At 58.2% G+C, this 12,316-nt stretch overlaps 1 protein-coding gene across 2 annotated transcripts in view; it reads right to left on the bottom strand.

Moving 5' to 3' along the window:
* Positions 1-79: 79 nt before the first annotated feature.
* The window catches only part of TESC (tescalcin), a 62,898-nt gene continuing 50,661 nt past the window's right edge, over positions 80-12,316 (bottom strand). For both annotated transcript variants that reach the window (XM_073790111.1, XM_033836926.2), the window contains 5 exons: positions 8,342-8,481; positions 6,656-6,717; positions 6,452-6,559; positions 2,607-2,654; positions 80-339 (listed from right to left, as the gene is read on the bottom strand). In XM_073790111.1, the coding sequence (XP_073646212.1) occupies positions 262-339; positions 2,607-2,654; positions 6,452-6,559; positions 6,656-6,717; positions 8,342-8,481 (436 nt within the window). In that variant the 3' untranslated portion in view covers positions 80-261. The remainder of the gene's footprint in view (positions 340-2,606; positions 2,655-6,451; positions 6,560-6,655; positions 6,718-8,341; positions 8,482-12,316) is intronic.

The following is a 12,316-nucleotide window of genomic DNA, read 5'->3' as shown; positions in this document are numbered from 1 at the left end:
TCCTCATATAGTCAGCCAGCCTCGGGCCGCCAAACGGCCAGGCCACGTGCATGGACGTGGGGAACAGACAGGAGCCAGGTTCATTAACAAACCCTTTTTCTATTTTATTGGAGATAAAAACAGCAAAGCCCCATGTACCATACCCTGCGGGAAAAAGAGATGAGCGAGGGATGTTGACTATTTACAAAAGCTGTAGCAAAAGGGCCCCCGTGGGCCTCGCTGCCCGGGTCCAAGTGCGGGTTCTCCATGGGGGAGGGGCGGTCAGTGGCACAGGGCGATGGTTTCCATGTTAAGGAAGCGGACGTGCATCTTTGTCTCGATGTCTATCCCCTGCCAGATCTGGAACAGACGGAGCAGTGTGAGCGGGCATCCCCACCGGAGTCCTCGGCCACATTCCCACCCGCCCTCCTCCGCCACCCACTGAGAAGCTCCCGCAGGTGGAATCCAGTGCGAAGCGTGGAAGAGAAACTTCCATCTGCCTTTTTGCTGGTTAATTGGGCTGACATTTGGATTCTTTATGGATTGTCACAGCAAGTTATTATTAAGTACTGAATCCAAGCTCTTAGCTGAAGTCACTTGAATCCCACCCGCCACTTCAGGCTCTATGATTTTCATGCAAATTCCTTAAGCCCACTAAACCTCCTTTCCACCAGAAAAGTGTCGAGACCACCACCTGTGCTGCCCGTTCACGGAATGTTTTGGGGGCTCCAGGGGAATCATGCACGGAAGCGGTTTATAAACTGTTAAGGGCTGTGCAATTATAAGGTTTCATTAAGCCATCATTATAAATTAAAAGGTCACAACAGTTAGGTCTTCCCAGGGATAGGAGGTCACCGTGTTCCAGACAGACAAGGCTCATGCCCAGGAAAGGTAATTTCTGCCAAAGCCCACATCCATCACCACATACCTGCTACTGGCACTGCCATCACGGTCCATCCTGGCTAGGGCCCTAGCGGACACTCAGGCCACCAGACCCTGTATCTGCCACACTAGGAAGCCCCAGCGCGGGCAGGACTGTGCGCCCGCCAGCTCCTTGGCCACTCAGGGCCCAGGAGGACCACAGATGGAGAGATGGCGGGCAGGATGCAAACAGGAACGGAGTGACGTGGTGGGCAGTGACTTGTCACTGTCTCCCTGCTTATGTAAGAACTTCAAACTCTCAAGCTGTCGCCCTCAACATCTCCAGGGACAGCCTTGAGGCTGGGGAAAGCAGAGCCCTGTGGGCACCCAAGTGGCAGGGAGGCCTCAGCACATTTCCTGCCACTGTCACATGCCTACGGTCCGCCAGGTGCTTTCCTTGTTAGGTGAACAAGATGTTCCCAGGAGAAGATACCTGGATGCCAGGGTGGGTGGTTTCTGCCAAAGGCCGGGTGATGCCAGGTGTCAAGAGGCTAGTGGTGGGGCTCAGAGAATGGGATGGGCCGGCTGGTCAGGAAAAAGTCCCACGGTGCAGAGGCAACGGCCTTGGGAACACTAGAGGCGGGGCAGCGGCGGGGGCGGCCTTCTGGGGAAGAAGCTTGGTTTCTGAGGCCAAAATTGGATTTCATCCTATCTTCTGGCTTAAAGCAGCCATCCCTCCTCCCTAACCTTCCCTGGCCTCCCTGATCTTCTAACTCCTTATTCTGGTTCTTGCTTGGGTGTCATCACTTTTCTGGAGCGCAGACCTCAGAACAAGCCAAGGTGGCCTGTGGCACCGACGGCAGCTCAGGCGCTCCCAGTCTGCCTGCCCTGCCCAGCCCTGGGGGCGGCGGGGGCATGGGGCGCCTGTCCTCTGGCCCAGTAGGCCCTTCAGGTCTCTCCCTCAGGCCCAGGTCTGTGCCGCCCACCCCCTTCCTCTTGCCATGACTGGCCAGGTTGGCGGCGCAGACTTTGGGGGAGCGCCCAGCCGAGCTGCCCCTCAGCTCACCAGAGTCCCCGGCCCCAACCCAGGGACAGGCCCGTTTCCCTAGGGGCCGCCCGGAGAGTCGGCGGCCGGCCAGGGGGCCACCCTGGGTATCGTCCCCCTGACTTCCCATCTTCCTCGCCTCCTGGAAGGGGCTCGGGGACACCGCTGTTGGGATGCTCAGGGCCAAAGCACGGGCAGAGCATGGGGGGCTCGACTCCTTGCCACAGGGATCTGCCTGTCAGAGCAGCGAGGGGCCCCAGTTCCCAGCCTGCGAGCAGGTTTGTAGCAGTGAAGGCTGGGGGAGGCCTGAATGTCCACTAACAAGGGTGGAAGGTGGGAAGCCAGACAAGCAGCATGGGCTGCGAGCCCCAAGGCAGAAGCACACGCGGTCAACACCAGGGTGTGCTTCTGTGAAGGGCAGGTCTCTACAGGCACAGAACATTCCAGAACCCTGGCTCCAACTGTCAACAGGGTGCTTCTGAGGAGGGGGGGAGAAAAATGGAGTTTTCCTCACAGGCCCTTTTGCACTTGCTTAGTTGTTCTGACCGTGTATACCTATCATCACCCTTCCAATAAAAATAAGTAAAACCAGTTTAAACTATTTTAAAGGCCACACCCAGGCTTGACCCCTTTCCACAGAGACGCCCATCTCCTGACCAGCAGGGGCCCCCTCAAGGCCCCAGCACAGCCCCCGTGCCCACCCCCACCCCCAGGTACCCACCTTCAGGAAGTCATCGAAAGTGATGCCCTCGTACACCTGGTCAGGCTCCTGGGGACAGAGCACAGGGTGCAGTGAGGGGCTTCTGCCTGGAGACTCTCCATCTTCCCCCCACCCTGCAACACAGAAGGCTGGGGCCATTTAGGTAGAATCATGAGAATGGGGAGAACATTCTGGATTGTTCGCCTCCAGCTCGAGGCTGGTCGCCCTGAACTCCAGCGTCTCCTTCACTGGCTCGACGGTGGGACGGAAGGTGGTGCAGGCTCACCAGGGCCACCCCCCACCCCCCCCCAGGGAGGACAGGTCAGATGAGGGTGGGAAAGGAAGAGGGTGGGCACAGAGGCAGGGCTCGCTCCACCCGGCACAGCCGCCTCCCGCCACTTCCCAACAGTACGGCCACCAGCAGACACCTCCTGCCATTTCTTGGTCCTGCCTCCTCAAACCAGCCTTGGTAAGACCAGTTCTGGGCCGACCTGCACTCCAGACACTGGGGAAAGGGCCAGGTGAGTCACCCTGATAACATCTGGCCCAGGAGCCTCCCACCTGCCAAGTCACTGGCAGTGCCAGTCTCTGCACACACACGAGATGATAAATGGGGCTCCTGCCCATGGTGCTAAGACCAAGTCCCCACGGCGCCCTCTGTGACAGTGAAAGCTGGGCTGACACCCCACACCAGCCAAATAAATCATGGTCGCCCTGGCTACTGGTTACCACGAAGAAGGGGTCGATCTAGACCTGCTGATATGGAAAAGGCTCCAAGATACATACACGGGGGAAAAAAACAAACAAGGAGCAGAAAGATGGCTGCAGATTCTGTCCTACATCACGAAGCAGACGGCTGCCACCTGCTCCGCGGACCTGTGGGGTCAGCACGGGGGAGAGCGAGCTGCGGCAGTTCAGTGCCACTTTGAGTGAGTCAGAACCGAAAGACACACGTGTACACGTCGGTCTGTGTCAGGAATAACACCATCAAGGGCAGTTCCCTTTAGGGAAAAGGACCAGGGCCGATGGGAGGAGGGCCAAGAAAGACGCACTTCTCTTTCTGTACCGCTTGGAGATTTGTTCCTACGTGTATTTAAGAAAACGTCGGCAGGCGCTCTCTGAGCACTTGCCGTGTGTACTTTACAAACGTTATTACCACGAACTGATGCAAACCTCACAACAGCTCCCAGAGGTGGGTTCTGTTCTTAATCTAATTTTGGATATACTTTTTTTTTTTTTTTTTGGATGTGGACCATTTTTAAAGTCTTTATTGAATTTGTTACAACATTCCTTCTGTTTTATGTTTTAGTTTTTTGGCCGAGAGGCACGTGGGATCTTAGCTCCCCGAGCAGGGATCTAACCTGCACCCCCTGCACTGGAAGGCGAAGTCTTAACCACTGGACCGTCAGGGGAGTCCCCTGGATATACTTTTTAATTTTATGAAAAACACCAATTTTTTAGAAGGCCTGGGCCAGCCCTGTCCCTAGGGCTGTCGGCTCTTCCTGCCCAGGGGCACAGACAGGAGTGGCCGCCCACTCCCTGCCAGAGACTCCGGATTCCTAGGGCAGCGAGGGGAGCTAATTACAGATAAGGTCCCCCCGGCCCAAGAGCCGGGCTGGAGGGCGGGCACCGGGTGGAGGGGATGCAGGGTCAGGGCAGCGCCCTAGGCTGAGACCCCAGCATAGCTGCCCCAGCCTCCAGCCACAACAAGGTTTCCAGGGAAACACCCTGGAAAGAGCTCACTGTCGCGGTCGATAGCCGGCTTCGGAGGTCCGTTACGGCGGGGCGATGCGTCATTTGTCTTTGGTGAGAGGTGCGGGCAGAAATGTTAATAAGCGTCCTCAGGGGCCACAGGGTGTGAACTGACTCGGCCACCCCTCACCCTGAGCCTCTGTGTGTATCTGGTCGACGATCACACAAGAAAACCCTCTAAGAGCACACAGAGGATCCGTACCTAAAGAGAGATGCACACGGCGAGCGGGACGCGCACCCGGGAAGCCGGCACGGACTCCCGGAAAGCCCCGGCTTCTGAGGCTGTGCAGCTTTTATGCAGATCAGCAGCTGACAGCAATTTTACTACAGCAAATTAAGAAAACTGCCGCCAATTGAAACTGGAGCGGGACGGGGAGCAATTTAACGAAGGAGAGTGTCATTAAATCAAGTGGGAATCTGGCTCGGGCAACCCGGCAGGGGAATCCCCGCGCTCCCCACCGAGGTCACCGGCCTTTTCCGCGGCAGTTTAACTGTCTGAGTGGGGTGGCTTCGCCAAAGCCAGAAGCCTCTCCCTGGGTCCCCGAAGCAGACAAATGAAATACAGGCTGAGAAAGTGACCTCAGCCCCCTGCCCGCCATCTCCTGATGACAGGCCTGGGCACAGACAGCAGGTTTCAGCAGGAAAACACCCCTTCATCTGGGCTGGGGTCACCCCAAAGCCATGATGGTGTCTGGGGCTGCAGCCACTATAAATACACAGGAGCCAGAGGGGACGGCCCCAGGGGGACCACCCGAAACCCTCAGGGAAGAAAATCCAAGGAGATGGTCACGTGCCTGCCCGCACGGCTCCCGGGGGGCTCCGAGCCCCTGCGTCAGGGGCTGTCTGGAGTGGACCCGGCCCTGCAAGAGCGAGTCCACCCAGCGCAGCAAAAAGGTCGCTGCCCCCAAAGTCCAGAAAATTCTTTATGTCCCCACCAGTGAAGCAAGGTTACAAATCTATGAAGCGATGCACGTGAAGAAGCCAGCACGGTGCCTGCACACGCTGTGTGGTCACCCTCCAGGTGACCCTGGGGGCACCTGGCTGCCTGGAGCCTCCAGGGGGCGCCTGCCAGAGTCCGTGCCTCCCCACCCTGACGACGGCACCATCAGAGCACGTAAAAGCCGGCAGTGACCCCTCATACGACGTGCCAGTTACCACTGCCCTGACCGTTCGCTCCTGTGCCCCTCTGCGCCAACGGTTCTGCACTGGGGGGTGACTTCGCCCCCCGCCCCAGGGACGGTGGGCCGTGTCTGGAGACATGTTGGTTGTCACGACTTGGAGGGTGACTGGCATCTAGTGGGTGGAAGCCAGGGAGGCTGCTCAGGCCCCTGCAACCCCAGGACAAGCCCACGTGTCAACAAGGCCGGGCGGAGAAACCCTGCTCTAACCCACCGACATCACCGGAGGCCCGACAGCACGGTTCCGAGAAATGATCCAGCCACTTCTACGCCAGTGGGACCCTGACAAGCCTCAGCTGTGTCCCAGCTCCTGATCACGTGGCCCACCCGCCTCCCTCCCCATCAGAGCTCGAGCCCGGCCCTCCGCCTGGGCCACCGTAGCAGCCTTGCAAGTGCCTCTGTCAGCACGGAGCCTCCCACCCTCATCAGCACACAAGCCCTGATGGCCCAGCCCCTCTCCTGTCTCATCTACACGTCACCCCCCGCTGCTCCCAGCTCCTCGCTGGACCCCAGACTGTGGGCCCTCAAGAGAGCTCCCTGCTGACCCCTGCCCTCCAGGCCACAAATCCCCTCATTAATAATTAAATGAGAGCAAGCCCGGGCTGTGCGCCAACCAGGCCTGGCACTGTGCCAGGCACTGCCTGTGGGCCCGAGGGAGCTACGTAGTGGGGTCTACAGACCCCAAAGCCCAGACTCCCCTGCTTGGCCTGACCCCCCAGGGGTTGGGACATGGGGCCGGTCTTCTGGGGAGACAGGAAAGCAGCGATTAGCCTGTGAGCAGTGGTCTGCGCCAGGCCCGGTTAGAGCGGCGAGCAGGACACGCACAGCCTCTGCCCGCTGGGGCCTTCCACAAACACAGACTAGTACCAGGGCACGGCACGGCGGGGTCAGCAGGGGCAGGGAGGGATCTGGGGGTCCGGCCCCGGCGGCTCTCACCATCCGCCCCACGCAGACGCTGGCCGCCTCCATCATGGCCCCGTCGGCAATGGAGCGCGCAGATCCCTTCTCGATGTGGGGGTTTCCGGAGAGCAGCTCCTCGACCACCTGCCGGTGGAGCAGAGACGCCGTGAACTTGGGCCTCCGTCCCGGCCGCAGGGCAGGGGAGGCGCTGGGGCCCGCCGGCGCGGGAGCATACTTTACATTTCGATACTCTTCCAGGGTGATGCGGCCGTCGCTGTCTGAGTCATACATGTGGAACAGAACTGGGGGGTGGCAGGGGGAGAGAGCGGCTGAGTCAGGCAAGGTGGGGGGGAGCCCGGGTTGCCCCGCCTCCCAACCTTCCCCTACCTCAAACTGAGCAAAAGACCCCAGTAACGGAAACCTGCCAAAGCCATAGAGGGCAAAGGCCATGGGGCCAGACCGACCACTTCCTGGTGGGTGACCTTGGGCAAGTGACCTAACTTTTCTGAGCCTCAGCTTCCCCATCAGTAAAATGGGAGTAAGCACACATCTGCCTCATGGTGTTGCCAGGTGAGCTAAGGCTGGTGGACCAGGGCCAGCGACCGCCTGGCACACTGTGAGTGCAGATGATGTGACAGTCTCATTAACAGGAAGCCAGCTCAGCGTTATTTCAAAGTGTCATTCCTGACAGACCCAGAGGGCGGCCGTCATCCCAGGCCTGTGGCAGATCACGGACCCGGCTGCCTACATCCTGCCCCTGGCTGACCTGAGCCGGCCCCTGATGGTACGAGGGGCATTCACACCCGCTCCGGTTATTTCACTCTTAGTGACATCACGTGGTCCCTTTACAGACATCACTCAGCATCCCGCAGCCCAACAGAGCCAGGAGCTAAAGGGGAGGTGACCTCTCTGCCCCCTAGCTCAGCCTCAGGCTCATAAAAGTCCTCGGTCCTGGCATTTATCCAGCCCGACGCTGTGCAAACATCTCTTCCTCTCATCCTCACATGACCCCGTGAGGCCAGGGCTACCCTGAGCCCATTTCACAGACTGGGCTGCCAAGCTCACAGAAGCTAAGGCATTTGCCCGCAGCCACCCCATTAAGGGAGGGGCAGCCGGGGGTTTGAACCAGAGTCCGTCCCATCCCACAGCCCTCACACCCCTTGACCTGGTCCTTGGAACAGTGTGGAAGCCGGGCGGACACCAGGCATCACCGCCCTGCCCCCAACAACCCTCAGTACACAGCCCGAGCTAAGTATAGCCCAAGCCCCGTGTTTACATGTCCCTGCAGACGCTGCGCAGACGCTGCTGCTCGGGTGGGATAGAGAGGGATGCTGGAGTCATGGGAAAGTGCATGGGGAAGGGAGGTGTGACGCAAGCCACCCTGGGACTCTGTGCCATCCCCCACCAAGGCCGATCCCAGCTAAACTTGCTCAGAGCCCAGGGCCAGCAGAGGCTCCTCTGGGACGGACGAGCCCCACAGAGGCCGCCCCGTGAAACTGCGTACAGTGGCCAGTCATGGGCCAGGGGAGGGAAGAAAGGAACTTTCAGGAAGCACCCGAGATCCCACCCAGCCTCAGAATCATCCTTATGCTCAGTCCTCATCCCCACCGTCAGGTTCAGGGTCACACAGCTGCTTAGTGAAGGGGCTGGATTGAACCAGGTCTGTCCAAACCAAGGGCCTTAACCTTTTCCAATCACTGACACCTCTTTCTGTTCCCAGAAAACCACCAGCTGCTGAGAAGTGTCAACAAGGAGGCTGCCACGCAACAGCCTCGGAGGAGAGGGAGGTGCAAACGCCACCCTTTGTGTGTGAAGATCGGGACCAACCTCCCCAAGGCCTGGGCTGGTGCAACCTGACCCAACCCTCCCCAACACCCCCTTGGGGGCGGCCAGGTGCGCACCGGGGAGGGGCCCCGGGACACCCACATCTTAGCTTCTCTTTCCGGCACAGCTGCACCCGCTCCTCATCCATGGTGGTGTCGATGGGCCGGAAGTAGGACATGATGGTCAGAAAGTCCTCGAAGTTGATCTCGTCAGCCAGGCCGCTGGGCCCCTTGCGCAGGTTCCTACGGGAGCCACGAGGGGGTGTCGGAAATGCATTAAGAACAGAATCTTGCCCTCCTGCTACCAACAGCCCTCGGGAACCCGGCCCTTCTGCGCACACACTTCACCTACGATGGCTGTCCCAGCCTTGGGTTCTGTTTCCCAACAACCTGCTCGTGGGGGCCCCGGGCCCCAGGGCAGTTTAGTCCAGCCCCTCCCCGGAGGCCCCCCCCCCCCAAGAAATCACCATCTGAGGGCCTGGGGGGAGACACGGGCAACTGCACAGCTGCTGGGATGGAGGGCTGCCCGGGCACGCTGCGGTGCACAGAGCTGGGCACTTAAACACGGGGAAAGCGAGGCAGTAATTCCCCCAGGTACATCTCCTGACCCTTACCTTTAGATCGGGGTCAGCGAACTGCAGCCTGGGGGGCCAAATCCCACATGCTGCCTATTTTTATACAGCCCATAAACTAAGAGGAGTTTTTATATGGTTGAAAAAAATGCCGGGGAAAAAAAGAATAGCATCTCATGACAAGTGAAAACTCCATGAAATTCAAATTTCGGCGTCCATAAATAAAGTTTTATTGGCACACGGCCAGGCCCACTGATTTGCATAGTATCCGTGGCTGCTTACAAGCTACAGAGGCAGAGTTGAGCAGCTGTGACAGCGACCATGTGGCCCGCAAAACCTAAAATATTTACTCTCTGGCCTTTTAGAGAAAGTTTGCCAATTCCTGCTATCAGCTGTTTAAAACTCCAGCACAACGATCAGTTACAGGCAGCTCTGACTGACGTTTCCTACCAAAGTGCAAAACTCGCCGATGACGGCAGGTTTTCTGATAGATCACGGCACAGAGTCCCAGGGGGGCCTGCGTCACACCTCCCTTCCCCGTGCACTTTCCCACCACTCCAACATCCCTATGGATGTGCTTTTCTGCAGGGGGCAAGAAAAGGGCTTGTGTTCCAGGCGGGGCTCGGGGAGCGAACCCAAGGCTGGGTCTGCCCTGTGCCTAGCACACGGAGGATACTCAGCAGATGCGTGAGTGCACTGAAAAGCCACTGGGTGAGGGTCCTGGCAGAGAAGAAGAGTTGAGAAAACAGCTTGGAGATGACGCCAACCAAACACGGGCTCCTGACCCACTGCTGCCAAACCCTCATCACTAACCGACTTCCGCTGGTGCAGGTGGCCATCGGGCTGATGGGCTGAGGGTCCCTCTGCCCTCACTGTGCATCCTTTCAAAGAGACAGTTCTCAGCTGGCCCGGGATAACAGTCAAGGGCTAGGGCTTGTCAAATGCATTTGGGTCCCACCTGCGGTTAGGACCATATCTCGGTTTAAAGGAATACATTCGAGGTTCTCTCTCTAGGGGCCCATCTACTCCTTTTCAAATACTGCCCCTGAAGTACCACACTTCACAGTTTAGAGATCTCGCGATTCCCAATCTTCCATGCCAGGACATCTTCCAGAAAGAGGTGGCTCCCAAGCCTGGAACCGGGAAGGTGGATCATGAAACAACAAATCTGAGAGGTGAGGCGAGATCTTCTGGACTCAGGAAGCCTAGTCTTGGAGTAAAAACTCTCAATCTTCCCGGAAATCTTCTCTTACAAAGTTTTTCCACCGCTACTCCAGGCAGATTTTTAATCATCTCAGAGTTCTTGCTGCCAGGGGCACAGTCCAAATTCACAGGGCGTAAAAATAGCCCCAGGATCTATCGGGCTCCTCGGAGGTCTTTTCACTGTGTTTGGGTTGCACGTCCCTCTCAAGGGGTTCAGGCTGCAGCGAGAGGGATGACGAGCTCGGGGGACACGTGATCAACCCCGGGGCAGGCTGGCCACGAACGGGTCCTTCTCAGGGAAGGTCGAGACCTGGCTGTTTCAGCATCAGGACCTGATTCAGGGGCTAGGCATCCCTTCTCCTCCTAGTGTCCCCAGGAGGCCCACACGGGCCAGCATCATGGTCTCTAAAGGTGACCACAATGCAGAGACCGAGGAAACCCAGACGCAGCACCTAGAGCCAGACCCACGTGCACTCCAGTCCACTTCCACAACGGAGCACCCGAGACCTGGGTCGGGGGACAGAAGAACAGGGGCTACATCCAAATCTGCAACGCAGCACGAGAGCATTCTTTCTGCAAGGAGGCCTGATTTAGAGCAGTCTTTTCGCTTCCTTAACTCTCCGATGACCCTGTAAGGATCAGAGCCCTTGGAGGTGGGGACAAACCCAGCTCAAACTGCTCTCCAAGACCAGCTTCTCGGTTCAAAACGTCTTAGGAAGCAAGGTGGACGCTGGTATTTCTTGAAAGGAAAATCCCGTCTCCAGCCCCTCCTCTTGAGTCCTCCCCCACCTCCTTGCTGAAACAGGACGAGATGTGAAGGAGGCACAGGCGCCAAGCTGCTCTGGGTCCAGGCTAGGGAAGCCTTTCCTTAATCCTCCCTTATTTGGTGACTTCTGGGCTGCCCACCGACTCACCCGGGGCCTCCCTTTCTCCACACCGTGTCTCTAAGCAACCGCCCCAGGCCGAGGCCCCAGGCCCCACAGGGGAGGCTCTCACCATCCCCTACTGGCCACTGCCCTCCCTCTCCTGCTGTCAGGCGTCATCTTCCGATAGCAATTCCCTAGAGCAGGTGCCTCGTGAGCTGCCCGCACTGCAGACCCGAGAATCCCTTGACTCCGTCCCCATCATATCCAGTCCATCTCCAGTTTCACTCCTCCCATCTCTCTGGGATCCCTTCTCGTCTCTCCTGGGATAGCCTGGTCCAGCCTCCACCATCTCAGCGAGCACACCACACGCAGACAGAATGAGCTTTGCAAAAAGCAAATCAGGCTCTGTCGCTCTCTCCTCGATGCCCTCTGGGAAGCTCCTCCAGCTCTTGGGGTGACCCCCAAGCCCCCAACCTCGTCTCCCAGGCCCAAGAGGTTTGGTCCCAGCCGCCCAGCTCTCACCACCCTTCCCTCCCCAGGGGCCCCAAAGCTTGTTTCAATGCCCACCTTCTGGGCACTCAACGTTCCCTGATCGACTAAGGCCCCTTCCTCCACCCTTTAGGTGCCACTGCACCTGCGCTGCCCTTAAGAGCTCTGTCCTAACCTCAGATGCCTCAAGTACAGTAGCGGGTCTCTCCTGCCTCTGACTATGGACTGTGGACTCAGGGCACGCCTTCTTGTCCTCTGGCCCCTGCCCACGCACTGTCCCCTCAGCAGAGGCAGTGCTCATGGACAGAAGCCTGGCAACGCCTAAATTCCACTCTAAGAGCTGAAAACGCAACTCCTGGATCTGTTCTGGTTCCCACAGGGGACAGCTGAGCACCAAGCCACCTCGGGCCAGATTTGTTTGTTTTATAAATTTCTTAATTTACTTTTTATTTATTTTTGGTTGCGTTGGGTCTTCGTTGCTGCACGTGGGCTTTCTCTAGTTGTGGCGGGGGGGGGGCTGCTCTTCGTTGCAGTGCGCGGGCTTCTCACTGCGGTGGCTTCTCTTGTTGTGGCGCACGGGCTCTAGGCGTGCGGGCTTCAGTAGTTACAGCACACGGGCTCAGTAGTTGTGGCACACAGGCTTAGTTGCTCCGCAGCATGTGGGATCTTCCCGGACCAGGGCTCGAACCCGTGTCCCCTGCATTGGTAGGTGGATTCTTAACCACTGCGCCACCAGCGCGAAGTCCCCAGATTTGTTTTAAGGAATAATTACGTACAGTAAAAGGCACATATCTTACATTTGGACCAATGTGTGCACCTGAGAAACCCACCCCCCAATCAGGATACCAGAGGTTTCCCTCGGGCCCCTCTCCAGCCCAACCTGTCTCCTCCTGCGCTGGCGGTGAGGATGGAAGAACCAAGCCCTTGGCCCTGGGTGGGCTCCACAGG

This window comes from Tursiops truncatus, chromosome 13, assembly GCF_011762595.2.
Source record: "Tursiops truncatus isolate mTurTru1 chromosome 13, mTurTru1.mat.Y, whole genome shotgun sequence".
NCBI classification, from domain to species: Eukaryota; Metazoa; Chordata; class Mammalia; order Artiodactyla; family Delphinidae; genus Tursiops; species Tursiops truncatus.
This window is presented reverse-complemented; position numbering and strand designations above follow the sequence as displayed.